The sequence below is a fragment of the Thermobia domestica genome, chromosome 10, assembly GCF_964235325.1.
Source record: "Thermobia domestica chromosome 10, izTheDome1.hap1.1, whole genome shotgun sequence".
Lineage (NCBI taxonomy): Eukaryota > Metazoa > Arthropoda > Insecta > Zygentoma > Lepismatidae > Thermobia > Thermobia domestica.
The window spans coordinates 111,708,953-111,735,815 of record NC_137463.1 but is presented as its reverse complement, the minus strand read 5'-3'; the positions used below and the strand labels follow the sequence as shown (position 1 = coordinate 111,735,815).

General features: G+C 35.1%; 1 protein-coding gene and 1 long non-coding RNA gene across 4 annotated transcripts in view; both read right to left on the bottom strand.

Annotated features, from left to right (window-relative positions):
* LOC145662055 (uncharacterized) overlaps window positions 1-3,513 on the bottom strand; it is a 103,837-nt gene extending 100,324 nt beyond the window's left edge. For 2 of the 3 annotated variants that reach the window (XR_014126968.1, XR_014126967.1), the window contains exon 1: window positions 3,306-3,513. This is a non-coding gene — a long non-coding RNA (uncharacterized LOC145662055). The remainder of the gene's footprint in view (window positions 1-3,305) is intronic. The other variant, XR_014126966.1, reaches the window with a different exon arrangement.
* A 12,629-nt stretch (window positions 3,514-16,142) lies between these two features.
* The window catches only part of LOC145662660 (uncharacterized), a 39,335-nt gene continuing 28,614 nt past the window's right edge, over window positions 16,143-26,863 (bottom strand). The window contains exons 6-8 of the mRNA XM_081728458.1: window positions 23,993-24,280; window positions 20,983-21,010; window positions 16,143-17,482 (exon numbers count right to left, since the gene is read on the bottom strand). Of these exons, the coding sequence (XP_081584584.1) occupies window positions 21,003-21,010; window positions 23,993-24,280 (296 nt within the window). The 3' untranslated portion in view covers window positions 16,143-17,482; window positions 20,983-21,002. The remainder of the gene's footprint in view (window positions 17,483-20,982; window positions 21,011-23,992; window positions 24,281-26,863) is intronic.

Genomic DNA, 26,863 nt, shown 5'->3' with positions numbered 1-26,863 from the left:
TCGTAAATGTTGTCTAGTTGTTTTATTGTTAATGATAGCCCCAAGCATACTGATGCTGGAAAGCAGCAGAAATGAAATTTGTTAAAATAGTAACTAACGTTGTGTCGAGAATTTTGCGCCTGGGAAATTTGCGCCCTACCCGGAAAAGAGAGGAAAATGCGCCCAAGACGTAACTGCAACGGGGACTTTGCTCCCTGCGAGATGAAAGAATCTGTTCGAGCTCCCGCACCTGCCCCTGTCATTGGCTGATTGTGATAGTTTGGGGCTATATAAGGGGAGAATGAATTTCAATTATAAGCCAAATAAACACAACGGTTCAACGCAACAATGTGTTTGAAGTATAACTCCGGCAAGTAAACATACTGTACATAGCTGAGTTTTCTTGATAATATTACTGAAATGATTTTACAATCACTTTACATTTACTTTTCTATATTTTGTGTCCTGAAAAACAAAGCAGCTCGCAAGGATTGTGAACAGACATACCTGGGAAGAGCCAAACAGCCTTGTGTAGATTAAACTATACTTACACAGCTAGTTTAGTTAATTATATTAATAAATATTAGTTTATATTTATATTAATGTATGTACATCAGTAACTTACACTTTTATTGTATATATTGTAGTATAATGAAAAATGTATTTGTTGGGATTGCCCTTTAGTGATCTTAAATTGTATTTTTTCTTTTGGTTCGGGATATTATAATGGACGAAGTAACAGTACTGGGACGATGAAACGATGAGACGATTATTCCGCGGAAAGACATTGAACATGATTGACTTGCAATACAGTGTACTATGCCAATAAAAGATAAAGTTACAGAATTCATGTATTACTTTGTAAACGAGTTCATGCAAAATGTGAATGTTCCGATCGATGTCTGGAAGTGCGAAGATGGAACAAGAAGCTCAAGAGCAGGATTAACTTTCATCCGAATTTCTTTGTGCTTTTAAAAGCACTGAAACAGGAAGCCAGTGTTGCCGGACACAGCAAGCGAAATTACACACGCCTTCCGTCCAAATTGCACAATTTTACACACAAACTAGAATACAGGGCACACAAAATTGCACAATACATAACTACCTATCTTGGGACCTATGTATATTATGTCTGATGATGTCCACATCTATACATAAATCGACTTGCCATTGTTCAAAGATTCAGCGTTTGATTTATTATTATTATTATTATTATTATTATTATTATTATTATTATTATTATTATTATTATTATTATTATTATTATTATTATAGTAAAATCGTCACCTTCTTCTCGTTCAATAACACACCTCCCAACCCTCTCATTCACTCTGTCGTTCATCTCTTTGCATAATGGCATTTTCTTGACAAGTGGTGAGAAAAAAAAAAAAGACTTCTTACTCCTTCCGTCTCATATTTTGGCCAGCATCGAGGGTCAATATTAATTCATATTGCCTTGTTTGAACAAAGCAGCTTTGCTTGGGGGTGCTAATGGTCATTACACCCGCTTCTGAAAAACAAGAAGTGAGGTACCAAGGGAGCGAAATATGTTTTAATGAGCCGCCCTGGAGTCAGGCGTTAGAAGGAAATTTTCAGAAAAAAAAATGGAAATAATAAATATTTGAATGAAAGGAACTTTGCAAAAATCGTTAATGACCAAAATTTTGAATTGTGCCAAACTACACACAGATTGGCATTACACACAAAATGCACACAAAAGGACAAAATTGCACACATTTTGTGTAATTACACATACATTGGCAACGCTGCAGGAAGCTGAGCACAGTGCTTTGCATTATGATATAATTTTTCTCGGTTTGGAAGGCAAAAAAGGAAAAAGGCATATGTACGACTTGACAACAGAATTGAAAAAATACTGCACAGATAGAAAACAGTTTGCCCAAAGATATCGTTCAATGTCTGAGAAGTCTAGCCAACATTGAAAAATTGAAGTGAAAACGAGGAGGCAATGGAAACACGCAGTAACAAGGATGACAAGGGAAATAATTTATTGCTAAAGAATAACAAATGATAACAAAGGACAGCGTTTCCTACATAATATTACCAAGTAATAATAATAATAATAATAATAATAATAATAATAATAATAATAATAATAATAATAATAATAATAATAATAATAATAATAATAATAAAGAAATGACAAGGGAAAGAGTTTCCTGCTTGAGCTTCTCAACACGCCAGGAAAAGGAACAACAGGTTTGGTTTACTTTTCTGACAGTCCCAAGCCTGGTTTAAGTGTGAAGGGAAGCTTACTTTGCATGATACAAAAACAAGTTCAATTGCAGGACGCAAACATCCCGGTGCAAATACATAGCGGGCACATTTTTCTCTCTATTTGGGGTAGGGCGCAAAATTTTCGTATCCACTAATGTTGCATTAAGGAATATCGATGCATATGTATTTAGTATGAAGAAAATTGAAGCGTTTTTGAGAAAGCTCCTTATGATGACCATATGATTTGGACCTTATGTTACGCTGTAGGTCAATAGATCTACGTGTTACGTACCGTCGGTCCTTAAAATGGTAGTTAAGTTCAAAACAATCAAACATTTTCAAGAAAAAACGAAATTTTCGAATTTCCTTTATCATTAAACTATAATGAACAGAAACAGGGAAATTTTTAATAAGTACTAATTGTTTCTTGATTCCTTTCTGTACACAGTAAAAATCCACGTGGTTTAAATCTCACGTAGTTTTCATTATTAAAGGAAGTCGTTAAACCGAAAAAAAAAATCAAAATTTATCTAGAATTTTCAAATAATGAAAGTACAGTAAATGCTCAAATTTCAATCGTTCCGTAGAAACATATTTTGGTACAAAATGGAAGACATGAAAGAATTTAAGCTGCTTGCTTTTACTTTATTTCTTTAACAATATACTGTACAATATATTATAAAAGAAATGTGAAGGCATATTCCTAGTATTGGATGTTCTAATGGGATTGAGAAAAATAAAAAAAAATCTCTAGCGTATATCTAGATATGGTATCCAATGATGAAATTCATATTTTCTAGTAAATTCAATTCTCAACAAAACATTACTTTCTTTCATATAAGTTCTTTTCTTTTCCTCTTTTGCCTGTTTGTTACTTTCTTTCCTTGCTTATACAGTATATTTGACGTTAATTGCCATTTTACAGAACAGAGACTATACGAAATATGAAATCGGATCAACAAGTAGACCCACCGAGAATCAAAGCCAAGTCTCTAGAGAAAAGACAAGAACACTATAGGTATTTACGAATTATAACGTTCAAAATATGTTATTTAATAATTAAATCAATGTGCAATGAAACTACTTACCTTAATTTGTAACCCGAAATACTTTCTTCGTTGATTAAACGTTAGTGCCTCTATTTAGAACCAAAGTGCTAATAATAAAATCTGTTCTCTGTTAATGATATATTTATCACATAATTATACACACAACTAGTACTAAATATTTTCGCAACATTGTCCACAGTTTCCGTTCACATTTTTCTATATCCGATGTCAATGACCACTAAATCCTTCCGGTTGATTATAACAGGATATTGAGGCACATTTTCCTCCTTCTTAACTATGCCATTGTGTCAAATACTTGTCCTCATTAGAATCTTATACCAAAAAATATCAGAAGGTTTAATTGAAAGGAAACATACTATCACCGTTAATTTTTAATTAATTTTGTTAGCTGAAATGCTCTGTCTCGTTCTGACCTTATAATAAGAAAAGTGATAACGTTAACATGAAATGTAAGTTGAGTGTGTGTTTTATATATTTAATACTGACTATTTCGATCTCCAATCAGCCTGTTTTGTTTCCTACATACGAGTTTGTAGTCTGCATGTCATAATTGCTGCTACACTTCATAGTGGGGTAGTATTTCAAATCTCACTTTTGAAATCCGGAGACTAAACATAAAATACACGAAGAATCAACCGCTATTAACTTGATGAGCATACTGCAAGGCCCACCAGACGACACGAGACAGTTTCGTGAAATACACATGCCAAGATAGGCTTTCCTGCATAGAAACAGGTACACTTTTCGAGACGAGACAATCAGCTCCAAATCAGAAAATTCATCACAACAGTATTTGTTGTCCAACGCCCACGGGAAACATGGGTTCATGATAGAGATCTGCATAGGCCGGAGTTTTTAGCCCAGGCCCGGCCTGGCCCGTGAGTTTATAGTGTGAGGCCCGACCCGAGTCCCGAAATATGTTTTAGCCTTTAGATCCATCCCGACCCGAGCTCATGTGATAATCAAATAAGCCCGAATTACAAAAACTTAATGATTAATGCAAAATTGAATTTTTATTTAATTATGCATTTTAAAAGCTTACATGATTCAGAAGGAATAACGAAATACAGATTATCCTTTGCACTTACTAACTATATGAAGTCTCTAAAGAAAATGCTCATTTATGTAAATTCCGTCTCCCTTAGCATCGGTGCATAATTGTGGGACGTTATTTCATTTCATTTATGTACATTCTCATGAAATGGAAACATAAATACTTCAAATCTTAAAAACAAAATGTCAACTTGTGTAAATTCTTATGCAGATGAATGTGTACTGGTCTTACTCAGATAGTCCTCAAAGCAGACATTGTCGATTGCAGTGAAGGAAAAGAATTGAATACGCACTCTGCTGCCCAAACTTTCACTCACAGATTAGCTAAGCATGTTTATTTCTGTTACTTTTAGTTTTTCTCTACTCTCAATTGCACAATGTTAATCAGATTTTTATTGTGGGCTCTCAAGTTACAAATTTAGATGTGCTTTAAAAGTCCTCCAGAAAGAACGGTCCGATAAATATAGTTGCACAGCATATTTACAAAATTAAGCCCGAGACGGCCCGAATCCGTCCCGAGCCCGATTCACGGGCCGGGTCGGGCCTAAGCCCACGAGCTTGGCCCGAGCCCTTGCAAACATCTAGTTCATGGTGAAAGACTCGGCGGAACGTGAACTTGTAATTTGCGTGAGTAAAGTTATCCCAACCATTTTCTTCAAATTAAAACATTTTTACGTTAGAAATTAGTGGCCAATTCTCAGAATTAGTGTTGGCCTCATTAAGAAGTTAAGGTACAGCGAAAATGGTTAAGGTACCAACTACACGCTAACTCAACATCTTTCTGGGAATCCAAAAATTAGTGCTAATGTATGCCTGATTCTAGAAGAATTGGAGCCAGTGGAACGTATGTGAAGTTGGTCCCCAAACTTTCAAATTTCGACTCCAAACTGATGCCAATCGTTTGCTTTTTGTTTGTTATTGATTGTTTAGAAGAAAAAATCATTTGTTTCGAAAAAGTTACGGAGATTTTCACTAAATAAAAAATTTGAGGGTGGGCAATTTCCCGCTTAGTCCCCCACTTTCAAATTTCGATTCGAAACTGAACCCAATCGTTTGCTTTTCGTTTGTTATTGATTGTTTAGAAGAAAAAATCATTTGTTTCGAAAAAAGTTACGGAGATTTTCACTAAATAAAATTTGAGGGTGGGCAATTTCCCGCTTAGTCCCCCACTTTCAAATTTCGATTCGAAACTGAACCCAATCGTTTGCTTTTCGTTTGTTATTGTTTGTTTTGAAGAAAAAATCGTTTGTTTCGAAAAACGTACAGAAATATTCAAAAAATAATGTTGGAGAGGGCAACTTCACACTACCCCCCACTTTCAAATTTCAATTCGAAACCGAAGTTAATCGTTTCTTTTTCGTTTGTTATTTATTGTTTTGAAGAAAAAACGTTTGTTTCGAAAAACGTACGGACAAATTCACAAAATAAAGATGGGGGCAACTTCACACTAGGCCCCCCACTTTCAACTTTCGATTCCAAACTGATGTCAATCGTTTGTTTTTCGTTTGCTATTAATTGTTTTGAAGAAAAAATCATTTGTTTCGAAAAAGTTACAAGCTTGTGCTCGAGGATTTCTCCGGTTGCCTAATTGTTTCATATGTAAAAAGGAGTCAACTGAGCATAGTGTCAGTATGAAGCCAGAGTAACATCCCACGATCTTCCCTAGTAAGTGAAATTAATTACTACAGTATTTTCCACTAATGAGTTCAGGTAACTATTCGTGTATATATGAAAGCTCAAAAACATAAATTATTTTCAAGAATACATAATATTTTACCTAAGCAAAATGAGTTTTAGCAAAAATAAATAAAGAAAAGGAAAGAAGAAAACAGAAAGAACACACATTACATACTTAACGTTCAAAATTATCGTCAAAATAAACTACCTTTGCATTACACGTGTGCATAATATTTACGTGGAAACAAACAGTTAAAAATTGAAAAGCGCTTAGCTGTTTCTTCAAATTATTCTCCCTTTCTCTTCGCTTCCCTTGGCTCTTCGATCTTTTACTTTGAGTTGGATTCTTCTTTTTTGTATATGATTCCTTCCGTTTCCCCATTTTCCACTTTTATTATTTATAATAGTTTTGTCACAATTCACAGGTTCCGCCTCTGGACTTGAAACGCTAATAAGGAATTACCCTACTACTGTGACTGCAACAGTAGACATGCAAGTTTGGCAACGAAGCATTATGGCGTCCTGCGCAAGCATGAGATTCAGCAGTCGCTAAAACTATTTCCGTAAACATAGAATTATATTTGGATAGAATGTAAAACATAACACGAAAAATGGTCATATAATATCCATATTCCGTAATGAGACAACTACCTATAAAATAATTTATGCTTGTAAATAAAAATTTCATAAAATTGAGCACAGGAGTAGCAAAATCTAGCAGCAAGCGCCATCTTGCGTACTCATCTTAAAACTCATCAAGTTTTCGTCTTATATGTTACTTTTTTAGATAACAGAATACATAATCACAGGAAACAGTATCCTATGTTGTAGCTAGGGATGGCCAATTCCGGAATTTTTACTTTCCGGAATCCGGAAAGTAAAATCGGAAAATTCCGGAATTCGGAAAAATTCCGGAATTCGGAAAAATTCCGGTTTTCGGAAAAATTCCGGAATTCAGAAAAAATCCGGAATTCGGAAAAATTCCGGATTTCGGAAAAATTCCGGAATTCAGAAAAATTCCGGAATTCGGAAAAAATCCGGAATTCGGAAAAAATCCGGAATTCGGAAAAATTCCGGATTTCGGAAAAATTATTTTTTCTTTTTGTAATCCTAAGAATTTTGTTCAAATGCAAACGAACAAATTTCCTTTTTGTAATCCTAAGAATGTATGATGCAAGTTAAGCTGAAACTTACATCCTAAAGTATACACTACTCAATCTTCCCATGGTTAATGAGATGTAGTCCAAAACTACGATGTACTCCTAATATTTAATTTTTGTTTTACTGTGATATTGTCCAGAGGTAAGACATATATCACACTGAGATAAACAACTTGACATAATGAAGATGTTATCATACGTAGTTTTCCAGAAAATCGTGAGAAACGATTTTTTATGAAGTTAAAATATGCGTCGCTTGTTGCCAGTGTGATGCAATTGATAACTTTTATGCTGGAATAGTATTATTATTATTATTATTATTATTATTATTATTATTATTATTATTATTATTATTATTATTATTATTATTATTATTATTATTATTATTATTATTAATCGTTTATGTACTGTAAAAGAAAAATATGAACCGTTAAGTAGTAGATTTTATCTGTTGTTTTTTAATATCTTCTAACAGTAATAACAAATTGCTTGTAAATACGCAATGATTATCAAGGACAATGGAATATTAATGTAAGGACTACTCTGCAGACTAGCAATAAACAATAAACAATAACAGATAAACAATAGTCCCCCCCCAAAAAAAAGTCACTAACTTGGGCACGTCAGAATGTTCGCGAGAATATAGGGACGCATTGAGACTAGCAAAAAACGTGGTGTTATTATTACTCAAAGGGCCGTACGATGGAGGCATTAACGTTAATGTTAATGGCACCAATGAGCACTTACTTGCTCTAACGGTTAACCTCATTTTTGAGATGATTCTTAGAAGTGGGCGTGTTGGCATGCAGTTGGAGTACTAACGATTTGCGTCACTATCGAACACTAACGTAGCACTAGCGACGTTTAAAGTCGAAATTGGAATCTGACATAAGTGGCTTGTCAACTTCACGGACATTATATTTTCCTTGAATGCGAGAATTTTGCGCCCGGGAAATTTGCGCCCTACCACAAAAATAGGAAAAAATGCGCTCGCAATATATTTGCACTGGGATGTTTGCGCCCTACCCCAAAAAGAGGGGAAAATGCGCCGGCTATATATTTGCACTGGGATGTTAGCGCCCTACAATTCAACTTATTATTGTATTGTGTAAAGTAACTTCACTCGCACTTGAACTAGGCTTGCCTCCCATCGTCTCAGTGAGTTACTCCATCCGTTATAATATTCCGAACAAATGAAAAAAATACAATTTTAGTTCACTAAAGGGCAATCCATACAAATACAATTTTTCATTATACTACAAAATTTACAATAAACGTATAAATTACTGATATATAATTATTTATTAATATAATCAAAGAGTATAATTTAATCTACAAAAGGCTGTTTGGCTCTACCCAGATATCTCTGTTCACAATCCTTGCGAGTTGTTTGGCTTTTCAGGACACAAAATATAGAAAAGAAAATGTAAAGTGAATGTAAAATCAGTTCAGTAATATTATCAAGAAAACTATGTACAGTGTGTTTACTTGCTGGAATTACACTTCAAACACACAATTGCGTTCAGTCTTTCTTTCAGGAAAAATGTTCCGGGGGGCATATTTAGTATTCCGTAGGGGGGTCACTGCTGGTACTATTCTATTTATTATTATATTATAGACGTATTATTTTGGTCTCCTCCGAGGGGGCCCTCTGAGAGCTCTGAGGAGGCCAGTGTTCCCCCAAAATCATCTCTGGAAGAAGCAGTGATTGCGTTGATCCGTTGAGTTATTTTGGCTTATATTGAAGTTTATTCTCCCCTTATGTAGCCACAATGAAAATAAATCACAAATGGCATGGTTGTGGGGGGAGAATTGTTTATGCTGTAATGTCAGCCCCTCCGAGCAAATGCGTAAGCTCCAATAGGTTCTTTTATTTCGCAGGGCTCAAACTTCCCGGTGGAGGTACATCGCAGGCGCAATTTTCCCTGTTCTTGAGGTAGGGCGCAAATTTCCCAGACGCAAAATTCTCGACACCGTTCGAATGACCTCGGAAGACGATATCTTTTTCAATACTTTTTTTTATATTCTTTTACTCGAGATTTCTTCATAGCTTCTTATTAAAATACTTACTAATATATCCTCATTTTATTGTTCTAACCAATCAATATGGGTATGTTGTCAGTAAAATATTTAGATTGATCGAGCCTCTGGTGTGTAACCACAGTATTTCATATCATGCCCCCATTAGAAATCTTGGCTAAACGAACCAATATATGTTGCCAATAAAATAGTTTAGAATGATTGAGCCCCTGGTAAATAACCACAGTATTTCGTGACAGATCCCCCCCCCCCTTCCTATTACCATATTCTAGCTACGTGCCTGACTCAGCTAATTCTCTGCATTCTTTACCAAGCACACATTTTCTAAAGCGGAAAATGCTCTCTAAATACCTAAGCTCATTATTTTCAGCAGATGCACAAACTGGGTAACATTCTATCTACATGAATGTTATATAGTCTATGTCGATTACTGGAAACCGCTTCTCGCTATCTATTACCATATTTACTATATAATGATTAACGTTAAAACCGGAAATGGTTGATTTGTACCGCTTCCGGTTTGAATATTACAGTCATCAGGGAACTCGATTCTTAACTATTGACTCTGTACATCATGGCCAAAATTGATTGGTAATCCATCAGATAGTTCTTGAGACTGTTTGTTTCACTGACGGACAGAATGAATATATGGCTATAGAGTTTTGATAAACTAAATTCGTTAATGAGTGATGATGGAACAAATATAAGAAAGGGAACCAAGAGTACCACCGGGAAAATTTTCGAACACAAAATTAGCCATCGAAAACCCACATGTCCTGGGTTAGAATACCATAGATGAAAACTCTACCACTGAATCATCAATCACCCGCTTATTAGTTTTGTTAATTATTATATTAATATAAATTAATGAATGCCTGCTTATGTTAATTATTGAACAATTACATTGTATACTTCGTAAAGTCAAAAATTATAAATTTGTATTTACTGTACATACAGTGAGCGCAGAAAGTGTTCGTACACCTATGCTATTGAAACGAGAATGCCTGCGAAAAAAAAAACCAGAAAATTTAAGAAGTGTAATAACACACACAATATGAATAATGAAAACTAAGCTTTATGAATATATCAATAAAGAACCACAAAGACAAGTTTAATGGTCAGAAAGTAAATACATTCCGTAGAAAATATAGAGTAGACGCAAAAAGTGATCGTACACCTGACGAACGAATACGAAACAAAGATACCACAACTGGGGATCACTAGTATTCACCTGAGTATACACCTCTGTATAGCATGACGAGTAACAGAATGAGTTTAGTTGTGAATAGGAGTGAAAAAAACTGCACGGTGGGCTGTCGAAATGGGAAGCAACCGAACAGAAACAAATGAGGAGACAAGAAAAGTAATTATTAAAGTGCATAAGAAGGGTAAGTCTTTGAGAAAGATAGCAAACCTCAGGGGCAGATCCAGAGGGGGGCGATCGGGGCCATCGCTCTCCCCCACAAGAGGAAACTTTCTTATTTTATATATAAATAAACCCATCCATAACAAGTTTGGAGCTCTTAAAAGTAGCAGTATTACTGCCGACCGCCCCTTCCCCAGAAGTCCGTCCTGGATCCGCCCCTGTATAGAGTAGCCACAATCGAGTATTTTCCACCGTATGTTTGGAGTCGTTGTCTTGCTGAACAATAAATTGTTTTCAAGAACCATCTTCTGCGCACTAGTATGGAGATATTCCTTTAATATGTTAATATACAGTTTGTGGATCATCACTCCATCGATAAGGTGGAGGCGACCCACTCCTGAGGCACTCATACAACCCCAGACGAGCACGGACCCTCCTCCGTGTCTTACTTTAGAGACGAGATTTTGAGGATTCATCTCTTTATTCACCTTGCGATATACCATACGCCTCCCATTGGACTCGATAAAATTAAATTTACTTTCGTCCGAAAATATGACCCTATTCCAGAAAGAAGCCTGATCCCTTATCTTTATACTCTTTTTCAAACTTTAGTCTTTTTATACGATTTGTCTTGTTCACCCAGAACATTTTCCTGACTATCCGACCATGATACCCTGCAAATATTCCGCACTGTACTGGCTGATACTTTAACACCGCGTGTTTCCAGATCCGTTGCCAATTGCACAGCACTACTTTTTGGAACCTTTCTTCTTTCCCTAATAATGTAACGTTTAACTTGTTCATTCAACAATCTTGGTCTTCCAGTTCTTTTTTATTATTATTTTTTTTTTATTTTTTTTTATGGTTTCGCACAGTGATAGAAACATTATACATCGCAATTATTGTTTGTACTGTTGAACGAGGCCTGTCTGCAAGGTTTGCCAGGGGCGGATCCAGGACGGACTTCTTGGGGGGGGGGGGTCGGCGGTAATACTGCTACTTTTAAGAGCTCCAAACTTGTTATGGATGGGTTTATTTATATATAAAATAAGAAAGTTTCCTCTTGTGTGGGGGGGGGGCAATCGCCCCGATCTCCCCCCTCTGGATCCGCCCCTGACTCTATAATACCTTGAAACAGCTTCGCACACCTCTCCAATCCCCAGACATGAACCCCATAGAACATCTATGATCTGTTCTGGAGATAAGAATCAGAAGGCACAGCTTGTCTACTAAAGAAGGCCTAAGAAAAGCTATTCAAGAAGAATGGGACATAATCAGTCCCGAAGCTACAGAACTACGAACTACTACAGGTGAAATCAATGTCACGAAGACTACAGACAATCATTAACGCACAGGGTAATCCCACAAAATATTAAATAACGTAATATACTTTATAAGCATTAATTCAAGCATAAGTGTACGGTGACTTTTTGCGTTTACAAAAAAGGAATTCTCTCTTTTCTTCTGAACAAAACAGTGATTGTGTTTGTTTGGCCTTTCTCTTGTATATAGAAATAAAATGTATGAATGTGTAGTCTTAATTCTGGTTTTATATATATATATATTCCACCTCCCGTTCTCATGCTAGCTGTTTTCAATATAAAATATGCACGGCGTACGAACACTTTCTGCGCTCACTGTAGGTACGTTGACAATAAGCGAATGTTGTTAGAATATTTGTTGAGATTTATTTTCCTTCACTGCCTTTCGCCTGGTTAAAACGTAGTTTGCAGTGCTTTGGAGCAGCTGCAGGTGGGAACGCGATAATGTTTGAGACATACCGGCGACTTTTTTGTGTGTGAAAATAAGACCTTTCTCAAAAAGTAGTAAATAACTGCAGTAGCAATTGTCTACGTAAATGATAAAGACATATCCAACTACAAGAAATTAATACAGTATATATAGCCTATTCATTATTGTGTTTCTCTTTTAACAGCTACTATCTAAGGATGGCCAATTCCAGAATTTTTACTTTCCGGAATCCGGAAAGTAAAATCGGAAAAATTCCGGATCCCGGAAAAATTCCGATTTTTTCTAAATTCCGGATTTTTTCCGAATGTCGGAATTTTTCCGAATTCCGGAATTTTTCTGAATTCCGGATTTTTTCCGAAATCCGGAATTTTTCCGAATTCCGGAATTTTTCTGAATTCCGGAATTTTTCCGAAATCCGGAATTTTTCTGAATTCCGGAATTTTTCCGAATTCCGGAATTTTTCTGCATTCCGGAATTTTTCCGAATTCCGGAATTTTTCCGAAATCCGGAATTTTTCCGAATTCCGGAAAGTAAATTTTCCGATTCCGGAAAACAAAATTTCCGGAATCCAGATTCCGGAAAATTTTGGCCATCCCTAGTTGTAGCTGACGCGTAACTCTATTTTATAGTGTAATATTTGTAATATGTGCCATTTCTTTACGAGTTGGTTAAGGCAATGAACTAATGCTTATAATGACTTCCGAGTAGTGATTCACCTTAAGTAGTAGAAGAAAAAAGTATCTTCAAGCTGTACTGTTATGTTTATTGATTTAAGTACATTTACCGTTATTGATATAATATATTCTCTGTTTACTTTGAAAGAAAGTAAACAATCACTGCTCATTGTAAGTTTAAACATTATTTATGGTCTAGATACAAAAGGTTTATTATGATGTTATTGAACAAGAGATTAAAAAATAAAGCATGTGGTGCAAGGTATAGAGCAAGGTGTTACGGAAACACAAAACAAACATATATACACAAGAAACATAAAATAATTTAATTCAAGATAGAAGAAACACACATTTCATTATTTTTGAGCTGCATTTTTCTATTATTTCTTGCTTAAAATCTGGACTGCCATTCACTCCAATCATTAATATCCTGTATGCCTATTTCAGTCCGAACACGTTCTTCTCCAACGAAACAAAAGAAATATTTTTCCCCTCACAACCAGAAAGCCAAGTTGTTATAATAATCCTTTTTCAAAGAGCACTGAAACTGTCTCTTACCTGTTTTGACTGTTTGATTGATTCCTAAAATTGGCGTTGGATGCCCAAGGCTTCTTGTTTCAATCATTTCTTCCATTACCCTTCCAGAGAAGGGGATCTCGAAAAACTGCATTCTTTTTAGTTTTCTGCTACTGGAGTATATTTTAATACTGACATTTGTTCTACTTCATTCACAGGCTAACAATGTTTACACGCTTAAAATAGCACAATCGATTCTTCGATTGTAACTGTATTAAAAACCTCGGACACTCTAAAACTTTCCCCTTACCCTATTTATGTAATTATTTATTTTTGTGAGTTTGTGTTTCGTTCTTCCTGTCTGCCGCAACTCACGCAACACCAGCAACACCCACACCTTCAACGGATGGTTAAGTCAAAGTGCTGCTGACTGGAAGAATTCGTAATTATTACAGAAGCTTAGTGGTAGTTGCCAAGTTAGGTGCAACTGTTTCGGGACAAGAAGATAGGAGGGATGCAATTATAAATACGGTTTCCAATGTTAAAAAATAGAAGATCCCTGTCATATGCTCAAAACTCAATGTTATTGGATCCGGTGACATTTCCGTTGCAAGTAGAAATATTAATCTCTCTTTCGTTCACTTCTTGACATGATTTTTTGAGAGATCGATTAATACTGTTTTGTGATAAAGATCAGATTTTTATTTTTACTTAAACACTATTTAATACTTTACAAAAACTTTTTAGGAAGTTAAACAATAGGTAATTTCACAACCATGCAACCTATAGCACCAGCTACCGCTGCCCTCTCACGCCCCAATGTGAGATACATCCTCTAATACCCCGAATAAGTGAAGTTTTAACCTCAATAATATTTTTGACGTTTAACCAAAAGATCTGTAACCTCAAAAACACTTTTAATCTTTAAAAAATATTTTATCTTTTAATCTAAAACAATTCTAACCTCAGGACTGTTTTTAAGTATGTTATATTACAAGGTGCAAACTCCTGAGGGAACGCGGAAAATTTCCCCCACTTAATACTTTAGGGAGAAAACTCCTCTACTAAATACTTACTAGAGGTGAATAAAATGATAGTATTATGAGAAGCTTGCAAATTAATTACAATAGTTCATGTATTTCTAACATAAAATTAACATACATTTTACATGTAGACCTGATTAATGGGTGAACTAGTGGTCAACGGTATCCTTAATCTTACGTAGTTTAATGATTATTCATGTTCAAATATGTAAATTCTCCACGTCGAAACATTCCAGTGGGAAGAATTTTTCTTTTTGCACTTCTGTCTACCCCTCCTCCACTGTGATTGTTATGATTTCAAATCCTGGTATATAGGATGCGGATACCCACCGTTGAAGACCCCGTTGCTCATGAGTCTATTAATGGGTTGACTTCATTAACAAGCTCGACCGAGATAATCGGTCCAGCTATCTATTCCAGAAAAAAACAATTCAAACATTCGCTTTCGTTGAAAAGTGATTGTATGAGTACTGGAGGCACGGGCGTATGTACGTATTAACATTACAATCTTATAAGGCCACCAAAATGATCTTGATAAGTGGCACATATGACTGTAGATGAATGGTGCTTGCCACAGGATTTGAAAAGAAAATTAATAAGATATACGAAAAATTGAAGAGGAGCTTGGAAGAATAAGAGATGAAAATAGAAATGAGTATTAGAAACACAAGCTGTCTCTATGCCCAATATAGAAGCAGAAGTGGAGAAAATAGAGCCAGTGACAAATTTAAGGGACTTAAATACTATGGAGATATGAAGTATGAAAGTGAAATTAAGAAAGAAAACAAAGATACGAATGGCGAAGGAAGAATTTAGGAACACGGACTGTTAGGAAGACGGACTGCTAAAGTATATTTTCTCGGTCTTGAAACAGAATTTTAAAAATTCATAAAATATTTTTATGGTGTCTTATACTCAGTGAGGCACGAACAGGGATGTTATGCAAAAGTGAAAAAAGAGAGAAGAATTTGAAAAGGTGGATCTGAAGGGAGGAAATAAGAATATAAATTGGATCGAAGATAACCAATGAGGAAGTGTCGGTAATAGAAAAGAAATTTTATGTAATTTAAAAGATCAAGTGAAACTGGTTGGGACGTTGGCTGAGGGGAGGAACTGTATCATAGTAGAAGACAAGGGAAAAAGAAAGAGGGTAGAAAAAGGACTATAGTTGACAAAGAGTTGAAAAAAACATTGTTATCTCAGTAATGGAATAATAATAATAATAATAATAATAATAATAATAATAATAATAATAATAATAATAATAATAATAATAATAATAATAATAATAATAATAATAATAACGTTCGATCTTTTGATTAAATGGCTGTAGGATTACCAGCGAGTCGACACGAGATAGAGCTCTTTCAATAGATATAGATAGACTGCTTTTCGAGACAAGTTATTACTTTCACAGCACCTTTCTCTGAAACTAGACAGGTTCACAAGTCTGGTCTCCTAGGTAAACCTAAAATGGGTGACAATGCTGATAGAAACAGAACTAAATTAGTCTAGTAAAATATCCCTGATTAGTAATATATTACGTTTCGAAAAAGTAAAATATAAACTCCTAATTGTGATGCAAAAGTTTTATTTCGTTAGTGTAAAAATTAAGTTACATTTTATGTATAAGTACAAAGTAAATTATAACATTGGCATTAATAAACGCAACTGGTGTTATCACTGTAATTTAGATTAAATAAAATAATATTAGACAATTAACATCTAATGATTACAATGCTAGTAAACAATAAATAGTATAATTCCAATCTTAATAGTAGTGATTTTATTTCTATCCATGTTACTTAAGACCAGACACAAATTGGAACTCTCACTTAGTTTTGCTCTTTATCAACACTTTTAAATTCGATTTTTTCCGCGGGCACGTATAACTTTAATGCAAGACTAGCAAGTATTTCACTGACTCTTTGGATCTTCTAGCGTTTTGTCTTATTTACAAAATGTACAAGTTATTCTCATTTCTACGTAATACATATTAGTTTATACTGTAATTCAACTTCACAACCTTTTAACAATAAAAGATACATAATACTGTAAGTTGAACATTTATACAAAGAATTTGTTGGTACGTACATTTTGAGTTTGTCATTGTAAGCAAACATTTCATATCACAATATTTGTAAGGATGTCCCGTCGAAAGTTTCAATTCTAAACTAACCCAAACTCCATCCAGTTTTAGTTTTCTTCCATTCTAATAAGCGTTTTGAGTTAATGTGTTATGTCAATAAATTACACCTCTTTTTCAATAGTTTTTAAATTGTTGCTTCATCTGAAACTGTAAATGTCATTTGCACAAGTATATTTTCTTATTTATGAATTCAATAAAATTCAAATTTCTATTCTATTAGTGTCTTCCACTATACTGGTTAAACCAACCTACTTAGTAATAATATCCTTCAATTTCACAAGTTTAAGGAACTATTTCCATCATGGCTACAAATAAGGAGTTATACTACCTCTGAGAAGAGAATATTTTGTTTTTCGTAGTTGAGATACACGGTATGGCATATGTAAAGAGATACATTATAATAACATAATTACAGTTCTATTTTTAAAATGTATTAGAAACATTACCGATGATATTTCCTAATGTTCTAACAGCCTACAAAAGATACGCTGTGTAGCGAAGTGAACATGACAGAATTAAACATAATGAGCAAGTGGCATTATGTTCTGTTTATAAATTCATGGTTTAGATAATGAGAACAAATAGTTCATGCTTTCCTTTTCTTTGTACTTTACCTAGTTACTCCCTTTCTTATTTTCTGTTTTAGAATTGAAACTTAGGAACAATCCATAACTTAAATTATATTTTTATTTTACTTTTTAGTATTTTATATACAAACGATCTTATTCGTTTTCCTTTGTCCATTGCGAGAAATACTAGTTCATCCTGGAAATGTAAAAAACAATAATGAATCAATACAGTTTCTTCTAAGAGTAGTGGAAATAGAGAATAAATAATTAAATAATTAGCAGTGGAATTGTTAAGTTACAGGACCAAAGCAGTAACTCCTTGACTTTCGTGGAAAAAAGGTTTTTACTAAACTTTATGTTAATCAGTGAAACTAATCGAATTATTAACTTCTTGAGTGTTACTTAGTAAGAAATTGCAATACTATACATTATATACACATAAGTTTAACGTCCCACGGTTATGCACCAAGGCTAAGGGAGACGGTAACAATGGTTGAACAAGAGAAGTGAAAGGAAATGGAAGGACCCCCGAGGAAATTCACGCACATGTGTTTCTCCATCACAAAGTCCTTCTCCACCACAAGACAAGAGCTATGATCAAACCAGAGATCCCATGTACCAGAGGTGAGCGCTCTACCACTGAGCCACCGTGGCCCTTTATATAAATGTGAATTGTCATGAGTCGTGGGTTACTATTCAGCATTTTTACTACACAAATGGAAACAGATGGACGTTTTCAGGAATATGAAAGTTATTCGTGTGCTATTACTTTCTTAGTGTGTTCAATGGATGTATGCAATCCAAAGTGACTGAGTAATAGAGTTATTAGTTGGCAAGACTACATGACGCCCCAAACTGCAAGTTTACCGTAGACAACAATATATGGACTTAATAGTGTACAATGTATTTCTGAGGGTGTAGTGTTAAACGTGCTCCTCTTCCTCAACGACTATATCTGGAAATCTAAAGTTTGTGCTTGGGAATCGAGAATTAGTATAGTATCACAACTTAAAACTGTTTTCTAATGTATAGATCGTCACAGGAACTGCACCTCATAAGGGAACAGCTTCAGAGGAAATGAGAGGTTAGATATGGCAAGTTTTTCTCCTTATATATTTCTGAACTCAATGTACACACAAAGAAGACGTTCAATGATATACCTCTCATTACTGGTGCGAGAAGTTTCTGATTTGATTCCAGTACGATGTGGGTTTTCTCAGGGTTAGCTATCTCGTTGCTCTTGGTGCTGCCCTGGTGGTATGGAGGCATGCGTTGTCCTGTTTGAAAACGGAGTCCCGGAGAGTATTCAGATTTGATGCAGCACTAGTGAATCACAAATGTACGATATGCAAGTCATACGCTAGTGATGAAGACCAGGAACAAGCGGGATTTTGGTCCGCCCATCACAACATCAGAACATTAGGTGGAAAATATCAACATACACTGGACTTTTCCACTCATGTGCATGTCTACGGAGAGCAAACGACCATCACTGTGTCTGAGATAGAACAACTTGCACATACTACCACCCTCGATAGCTTAGCACTGCAGCCTCTCCTGCCAGCACCGAAGACGCGTTAATCAGGAGAGAGGAACTCGACAAGACAAACTAGCCTTTAAGAATCCATTGTTCAATGTTTGTGCGCTCACATGGAGCGCCATGGTTGCTCTAGTTGCCCTGGTGGTCGCCGTCCTCTATGTTGGGTTGAATAAACGATTCCTCTTACAGATACTCGTAACGGTGCAATGGGCCACGAATCTCTATTTCCCATCATTGATATGTTTGATTATAGGAAGTTTAAAGGAGCTGCCAGCATCGAGACTATTTGTCTGCGTCACAATAAAGCGACACATGCCGGTACACTAAATATTGAGAATAAAACTTATAAAAACTTATAAAAAGTTTTATATAAGTTATAAAAAATATTGAGAATAAAACTTATAAGTTCTAGTGTCAATTCGACAATAAATAAGACAAAAAACTATAAATATTAAAACAGGGAACGTGAAATGGGTAAGAGAAAAATTACAAAATGTATAATATAGAAAGAAGAAAATAAGTCCAAAACAGATAATATTAACAAATTATATGGGCTAAATAGTCTTAGATGCCGGGAGCCCAGAAATCTAAATCCTAAATCCCCCTACAAAATCATTAAGAAAATGTTCAGGATACGTTACCTAATACAAACTCACGAATAAAAATTAAAGTACTTTCATTAAAAAACACATTAAACCTAATTAAGATTTTTAATAAATCTTAAACATTCTCTGAGGTCTGCGTATTGTGAAATTTTACTACAGTGTGCCGAAAACTCAGTGACAGGAGACAGTCTTCACAATATTTCCCATGATCTATACCACCGATGGACAACTGACTATTCACGCTTTACCTAAGCGGGATTTCTGCAGAACAAAGAAAGATTTGACCTAAAGCAAAGTTCTTTCAATTCTCAGAAGAAGGGAGCCATGCTCCTAAACCTTACAAAATATCATATTTATGCTAATACCTGTTGTATAGGTTCTCTAGTGAAAAAAAAGTTAAGATCCAAGAAACAAACAACAACCAATTCGCTAATAGAGTTTAAATTCCTAAAACACTCAATAGCCTGAATTTACCTATTTAAAAGCTTATCCAATTCATCTAAGTACATGATTTAAAATAAGCTTATGTATAAACATGATCTTTTTATCCTTATATTCTAAAACTATACCGGCAAAGAATACCAACACTTAATCTTATCTGCATATAAAAATTTGTCACAATATTTTAGGAATAGATTCCTCACATCAAAATAAGAAGAAAAGTTCATATGAACCTGTGATCGGAAGTGCATAGTTTCATAGTTATAGGGTGCCGAAAACATGAAAAAATGAAATTTAAAAGTCCGTAGTTACACTACTATAGGACTGATCGTAGTCGGGTCGAGACCACTGAGGAGCTAGTATGTGAACTATTCAAATAACCATCTTTCAGAACGGCCGATATTTGCACAACCATTTTTAAAAAAGACTGTTTGGAAGTACTTGATCAGTCTCCACCTACTTCTCTAAACATTGGTGTGCAAGTACTAGACCATTCTTAATCATGGATATTTGGATAGTTCACACATCAGTTGCTCAGTGATGACTTGACTCGGCTACGATAGAACCCATTGTAGTGGATCTATGAACTTGTTCACTTGTTTCACGTTTTCGGCACCCTATAACTCCGAAACTATCCACATTTGAGCATAGGTCCATATGAACTTCTTTTGTTATTTTGATATGAGGAATATGTTCCTAAAATATTGTAACACATTTTTGTAACACCCTGTAGAAAGAGTATAATGAATTTGGCACTTACAGACATTTTCTGGTCTCTTATGATATAAATATTGATGATTGTTTCTTATCATTATTAATAAAGTACACAATAATTTATCCTGTAGTTTTGAAAATCGTTCTTAATATACATTTACTCATCTCACCTCAATGCGAAGGATCCCTGGTTTAATTTCAGGTTATGTGAATTTGAGTCGACATCATCATTTTCTTAGGTTTTGTCTGGATTTTCTTCCACATTTTTATTCCACCAATTATTTCATAGTCATTCACTTTCATTAATCATCCGGCTTCTGTAGCCCAAAAGGGCATTATCGTGGAACGTTAAATTGATTTTCTATAATATATTAAAAGTATAATAATCTTACATACCTTGGCTATTTGTAGCTGGTTCAATACCCTATATATGATAAAAGAAACAAGGAATTATTTATCAACATTTTGAAAGAACAAAAATTATTAATAGTAGTATTAGTATTAGTAGTAGTTGTTATGGAGGTGGTTGTGATGGTAGTACTAGTATGAACAACATGAACGTCTTGTTGACAAATTCGCTATAATTTCAGAAGAGACACTAGACATGAGACGTTACAGACTGTGGGTTGTAAATCTAGAAGGATTGGTTTCGTTAGTTTTTACATAAGTTGATCAGATAGATATAATGGATTTTTCGCCTTGAATCTCCTGCACAAAAGTGAATCGAAATTACAAATTGACAAAATTCATAAGAAACCGACTTGATTTTTGAATGCAACCGTATTGTGCGGATGTTATTCAACGTGTTAAGAATTATCAAATAAATTAAGTAGGATATCTAAAAATAATACAATTATTTTTAACGTCGTAGTAATAGAACACTGCACAAACATGTCCCGTGACTCTGAAGCAATTAGATTTGTTTGTGAACCAAAGACTCGGTGGCCTTCTCAAACTAGGGTTTATCTGTGTAAGCAGGTCAGACCAGGACTGTAAAGCGAAATCTAGATTCAGGTAAACCAGACAAAAGTCTGACGCAGGTCAACACAGGTCAGCCGATGTCCCATGCCATCACTGTTTAATTGACTCCAGTGTTCTCAATTTGTGCTTCCTTTTTTATTTATTTACTTTAAAAAAATAGATGAGTAACTATGGTGTGAGTCACACGGCACTAAATTCTTTTCACTTTGTTAATTATAAAATGAGTGACCCACCAGTGAAGCATGTGATTTCAAGTTGGATGAAAGATACGAACCATCGTACTGTACAACCTTTCTCACTCCCATTTTGTTAGTTCAATTATAAATCAAAAATAATAATAATAAGGTAATTCAATTGAGAAAGGATTTTTTAAAATGTAATTTAAAAGAAAAGTGAGAATTCATCATATGGGTGGAAAACCATTGTTAAGAATTCTTTATTTCATTCTTTCCCAGTCTCGAAGAGAGAAACGTATTACTTGCTACAGTAAAAACACGAGGTCTCGCTAAGCAGAAACTAAGAAAACTAAATTTGTGCCTCCTTATTTACAGGACATATTTACAAATAAACTACCCCTTCTGGATTTTTCCAAAAGTAATGACGTATACCGTATTGCAGCATAATTAATGAAATATTGAATTATGAAATATGAACAAAATTATTAGAACAATTTTCGAGGAAACCACATTTCTCTATTTTCACTGTTAAGTAAACTGTTCTTACCTTTGGATATAGGATAGTAATTTTAAAATATAAAGAATCCGTTGAAAATCTCAAGTTGAGAGTTTGGTTTCTGGCACAGGCATATTTATTTCATTCTTCCTAAATTTCGAAATTTGTTTTGGAACTTTTGGAATCTGAACTCGGCAGTTTTATTAGTGTATGTACCTTTACGTCACGACCACGAGCATTTATCTTATCTACTTCAGCAAAGTTCCTGATGTAAAACTTTAGGTAGTTTTAAATATCAAATTATTATAGGTTATTAGGCGTCTTTTGCTACTAACGTAAGAATAGAGAACGCGAGATTCGTATCTGTCGTCGTCATGAACATAAGTTCAGTATTCTGCATTTAATAGACTTGGTTTTAAAATATTGCAAACATAGACTGATATCTTGTATAAGTAAAATAGTATTCATTTTAAGTACATCATCGCTGATAGGATGAGTAATCGGCATTGTTTCATAAGGAACTAGTAAGAGGAGTACTAGTCCACCATTACTTTGTCTCAGCAGTAATTAACAGCCATCAATCAGGAATCTATGAGGATCATAGTTGAGTGATAATCTATAGTTAGAAAATGAAATACTCATCGTCATAGAATAATAAGTACGTGCTAGAGAAATTTGTTTGGGTTGTTCTTTACTCAGTGCATAAGACAATTCACTATCAAATACAGTACATACCTTCATAAACTAAAGATTAAATTCTATTGAAGATCATTTAAGTTTGATTTATGAAGTTTCATTGCTGTACCTATTGCTAAACACCTCGAAATTAGAACCTAGAGTAAATCTTATAGTTAAATAATAACTAACTAACTAACTAACTAACTAACTCTATGGCCTATGGAACCCGGAGGTTCAGTGCCGCGTTCACAAAAGCTCTCCACTGACTTCTATCCTTAGCTAATTGCATCCAGTTTCTACTTTGTATTCCTATCTCTGCGAGATCCATCTTAATATTATCCTCCCATCTGCGCCTAGGTCTTCCTAATGGTCGTTTTCCTATGGGTCTACCAGTCAAGACTTTGAAAGCGTTTCTACTTTCTTCCATTCTAGCTACATGACCTGCCCACCTAAGCCTCCTAGACTTGACGACCCTAACAATGTTGGGTAAACCGTATAAACTATGTAGTTCCTCGTTATGAAGCTTCCGCCATTCCCCATTCTCGTTCCTCTTGGGTCCAAATATTCTTCTCAGGATCCTGTTCTCAAATACTTTCAGTCTATGTTCTTCCCTCAGAGTAAGCGACCATGTTTCGCAACCATACAGAACAACAGGCATGATTATAGTTTTATATATTTTAGGCTTCAAATTCCTCGACAGAATTCGCGACGACAAGAGATTTTGAACCGAGTAGTAACACGAATTCCCTGCTTTTAGTCGACATTTAATTTCTTCGTGAATATGATTTTCGTCTGTTAAATAATAATATTTTAAATTCACTTATCTGTTCCACACCACATCCAAATCGAAACTTTTTATTTAGTTACGCTTGCAATGAATTAAGCTATTATTATGGTATTCCTTGACTGCTAATCTTTTGTTATATGTTTTGTAAAGAAACAATGGAAAGTTGCAGGCGAGCTGAAAGTTTTCACATGAGAAGAGGGAAGTTGAGATCCCCTTGACCTATGTCTGAGTACCCACCGGTGGGCCACTAGTCTAGTCGATAAAATTTACCAAACACTCTTTTCTTACCTCTTGGTCTGTATCTTCCTCCAGATCCAATTCCAGATCCGTAAGGACCAGAACCAATTCCAGATCCGTAAGAACCAGAACCAATTCCAGATCCATAAGAACCAGAACCAATTGGGCGATTGATGCCTGTACCAATTGGGCGATTGATGCCAGTACCAATTGGGCGATTGATGCCAGTACCAACTGGGCGATTCCAAGAAGATCCACCACCTACAGGATATCTGGAACCACCTCCCAAACTTCCATAAGAGCCTCTATTGAATCCTGTAGATCTCTTGCCTCGATAGACTGAAATAGAACCAATAATATCAATAACGATTTACATTATGTAAGTGGGTTTACAATCAGATAATCTTTAAAATATTTCTGATCAAGACTATACAAGATTTTACAATAATGGTTGAAGCCTGATGAAGAGAAAACTTTTCGTTCATTGATTTTTTTCTTAAAACGCTCTGCTTGTACTGTAGATTTAATGTGAGCCAAATATTAGCTATATTTTAAAAGGTCTTGTTTTCCAAGAAAAAATCAAAATAAAAAACTATTCTTGTTGCCATATACAGTTATTTAAAAATATAGCATACCCTACAGCTTAACTAGATTACATATTTCCGTAATTCGCACTTTCTTAAGCTTTTGGTGCAAAGTCAATGATCAAAAATAGGAAAAAATAGAACTTTAATAGGAAACAGTCATTTATCTAGTAAACAATTGTCATTATCTCATCAAATATTCCTTTAAGTCCTGAAGCATGTTTGCCATTAAAGGGAAGTGAGCTAGGGCAGGGTGCAAATCATATCAGTCTATGTGACCAGAAGACAGAAGTGTTCAAAAAAGAAAAAAAGAAAAGAAACTCTTCATATGGAATGCTTCGGCATAGAGAGACCACATATTTGAATACCATAAAGGAAAAACTAAGTAAGATTAGGGATACCGTTAACCACTGATTTATCCATTAATTAGATGTAAAATACTGAGATTATTTTCAAATTTTATTCACACACATCAGTATGAATTTAAAGGAGGGGAATTTTCTTTTAAAATATTAAATGGGGAAATTCCTCCCATCTCACAGGATTTTACACCCTAAGGTAGGGTATCTTCCATCCTATCCCCTAAAATTTTACTTTGCTCTACCAAACCCAATGTCATTAGGCCTATGTATTACATGAATACAAACAATACAGTTTAGATATTTGAATAAGAAAAATACACATCTTTTCAGTATAATATTTACATAGATTTCTTTGTAATTCCTCAATGATATCATAGATAAATTGAAGTGAGCGTAATTGAATTACAATAATCGTAGTAAGCGGAAAGGCGCGAAATAAACAGTATGAAAAACTAAAGTCAGGAAGGATACAAAATCAGCGTCAAATTCCAAGAATTTTGACTAAAGTTGGAACCTTTTTTGTGTGTCTGGCTAGACGTCTAGGAGGCGCATGTCGGAAAAGGGATATTTTTAAGAAAAAAATAAAATTATAAAAGAAGAAATTTATTTTGATTGATCTACAAGTACATTACCTTAGCTAGTTTTCGACGTAGTGACCGTGAACCTCTAGACATTTCTAATAGCGTGGCACAAGCTTTCGTATAACCTCTATGTAAAGATCTGCCACCTGAAAGTGCAGCCAGTCCAGAACTGATGTCTTGAGCAATTCACTATCTTTGAAACGCTTTGATACAAGCCACATTTTCAGGTGAAGACAAAACACGAAATCACTATTGGCAAGCGACAACTGGCAGTGTAAGTGGGATAACTCAATAGTTCCCATAGAAATATTTGAATGATCTTAACAGTATGAGCAGTGTATTTGGGTGGGCGTTGTTATGAATCAAAAGAATTGCAGAGGTATCATTCCTCTCTGCCGATTTTGGCTAGCACGTCACAGATTATTCAATGTTTGGCAATACAAAGTATATATCTGATGTAATTGTGCGTCCAGGTTCGAAGAATTTCTTTTGATCCCAAAACACGGTTGCCATAATTATGTAAACTGATGCCGTTTGTTTAAATATCTTCTCTTTAGTAGAACCAGAATACCACAATTCCTTGACTGCTGCCTCGACTCCGCAGTAACGTTAGATATTCAGCTTTCATTTCCCACCAGTATGTGAGAAAAGAGATCATTTCCATCCTCACTTCAGCAGACGTGGAGCTGAGATTCTTTGCTTTTTGTGAGCGTCTGTCAGCATTTTGGCAACCACCTCGCACACAGTTTGTTATAATCAACTTCTCGGTCACAATTCCATGCACTGATTTCGTAGACACTTCTGTAAACTCTTTGGTGAGTTCAATTATTGTGAACCAGCGATTAGATCCCACTTTTTCGTTAACTAATTCCATCTGATCATTCATTTTGAACACTAGCCCTTACGCTACGCTCATTGTCATGAACATTTAAGTGCCCTTTCCGAAACTCTCTGCAATATTGCCTGATCCTCCCTTTGCTTATTACTGTCGGTCTGTAAATGGCACACAATGAATGCCAGCTGCATTCTATTCTTTGGCGTTCAGAAACTTTACGATAGATCTCACTTTCCATTTGGCGGGATTTTGGATTATAGTAGCAGATCTTACTAGAACTCGCATGTACGTAATTCAATTCGGATGATTCTATCTGTGTTGCAAGCACAGAATACTAGGGTATGCTCCTGTGCATGCTTAACTTCACCAGTGTGGGCATAACCTTTTGGGTCAAATTTATACAGGTCCAAATTTATACGCATTTTAAGATAGAAAACCGAAGGCCGGAAACGGCTAGTTCAAGCGCCACGCCATCTTGAAGTTGCAGCAATTTGTGGGAACAAGTACGACGTTTCAATAACAAGTGTGTTTATCAAATCAATGTAACCTGCTTTATTGTG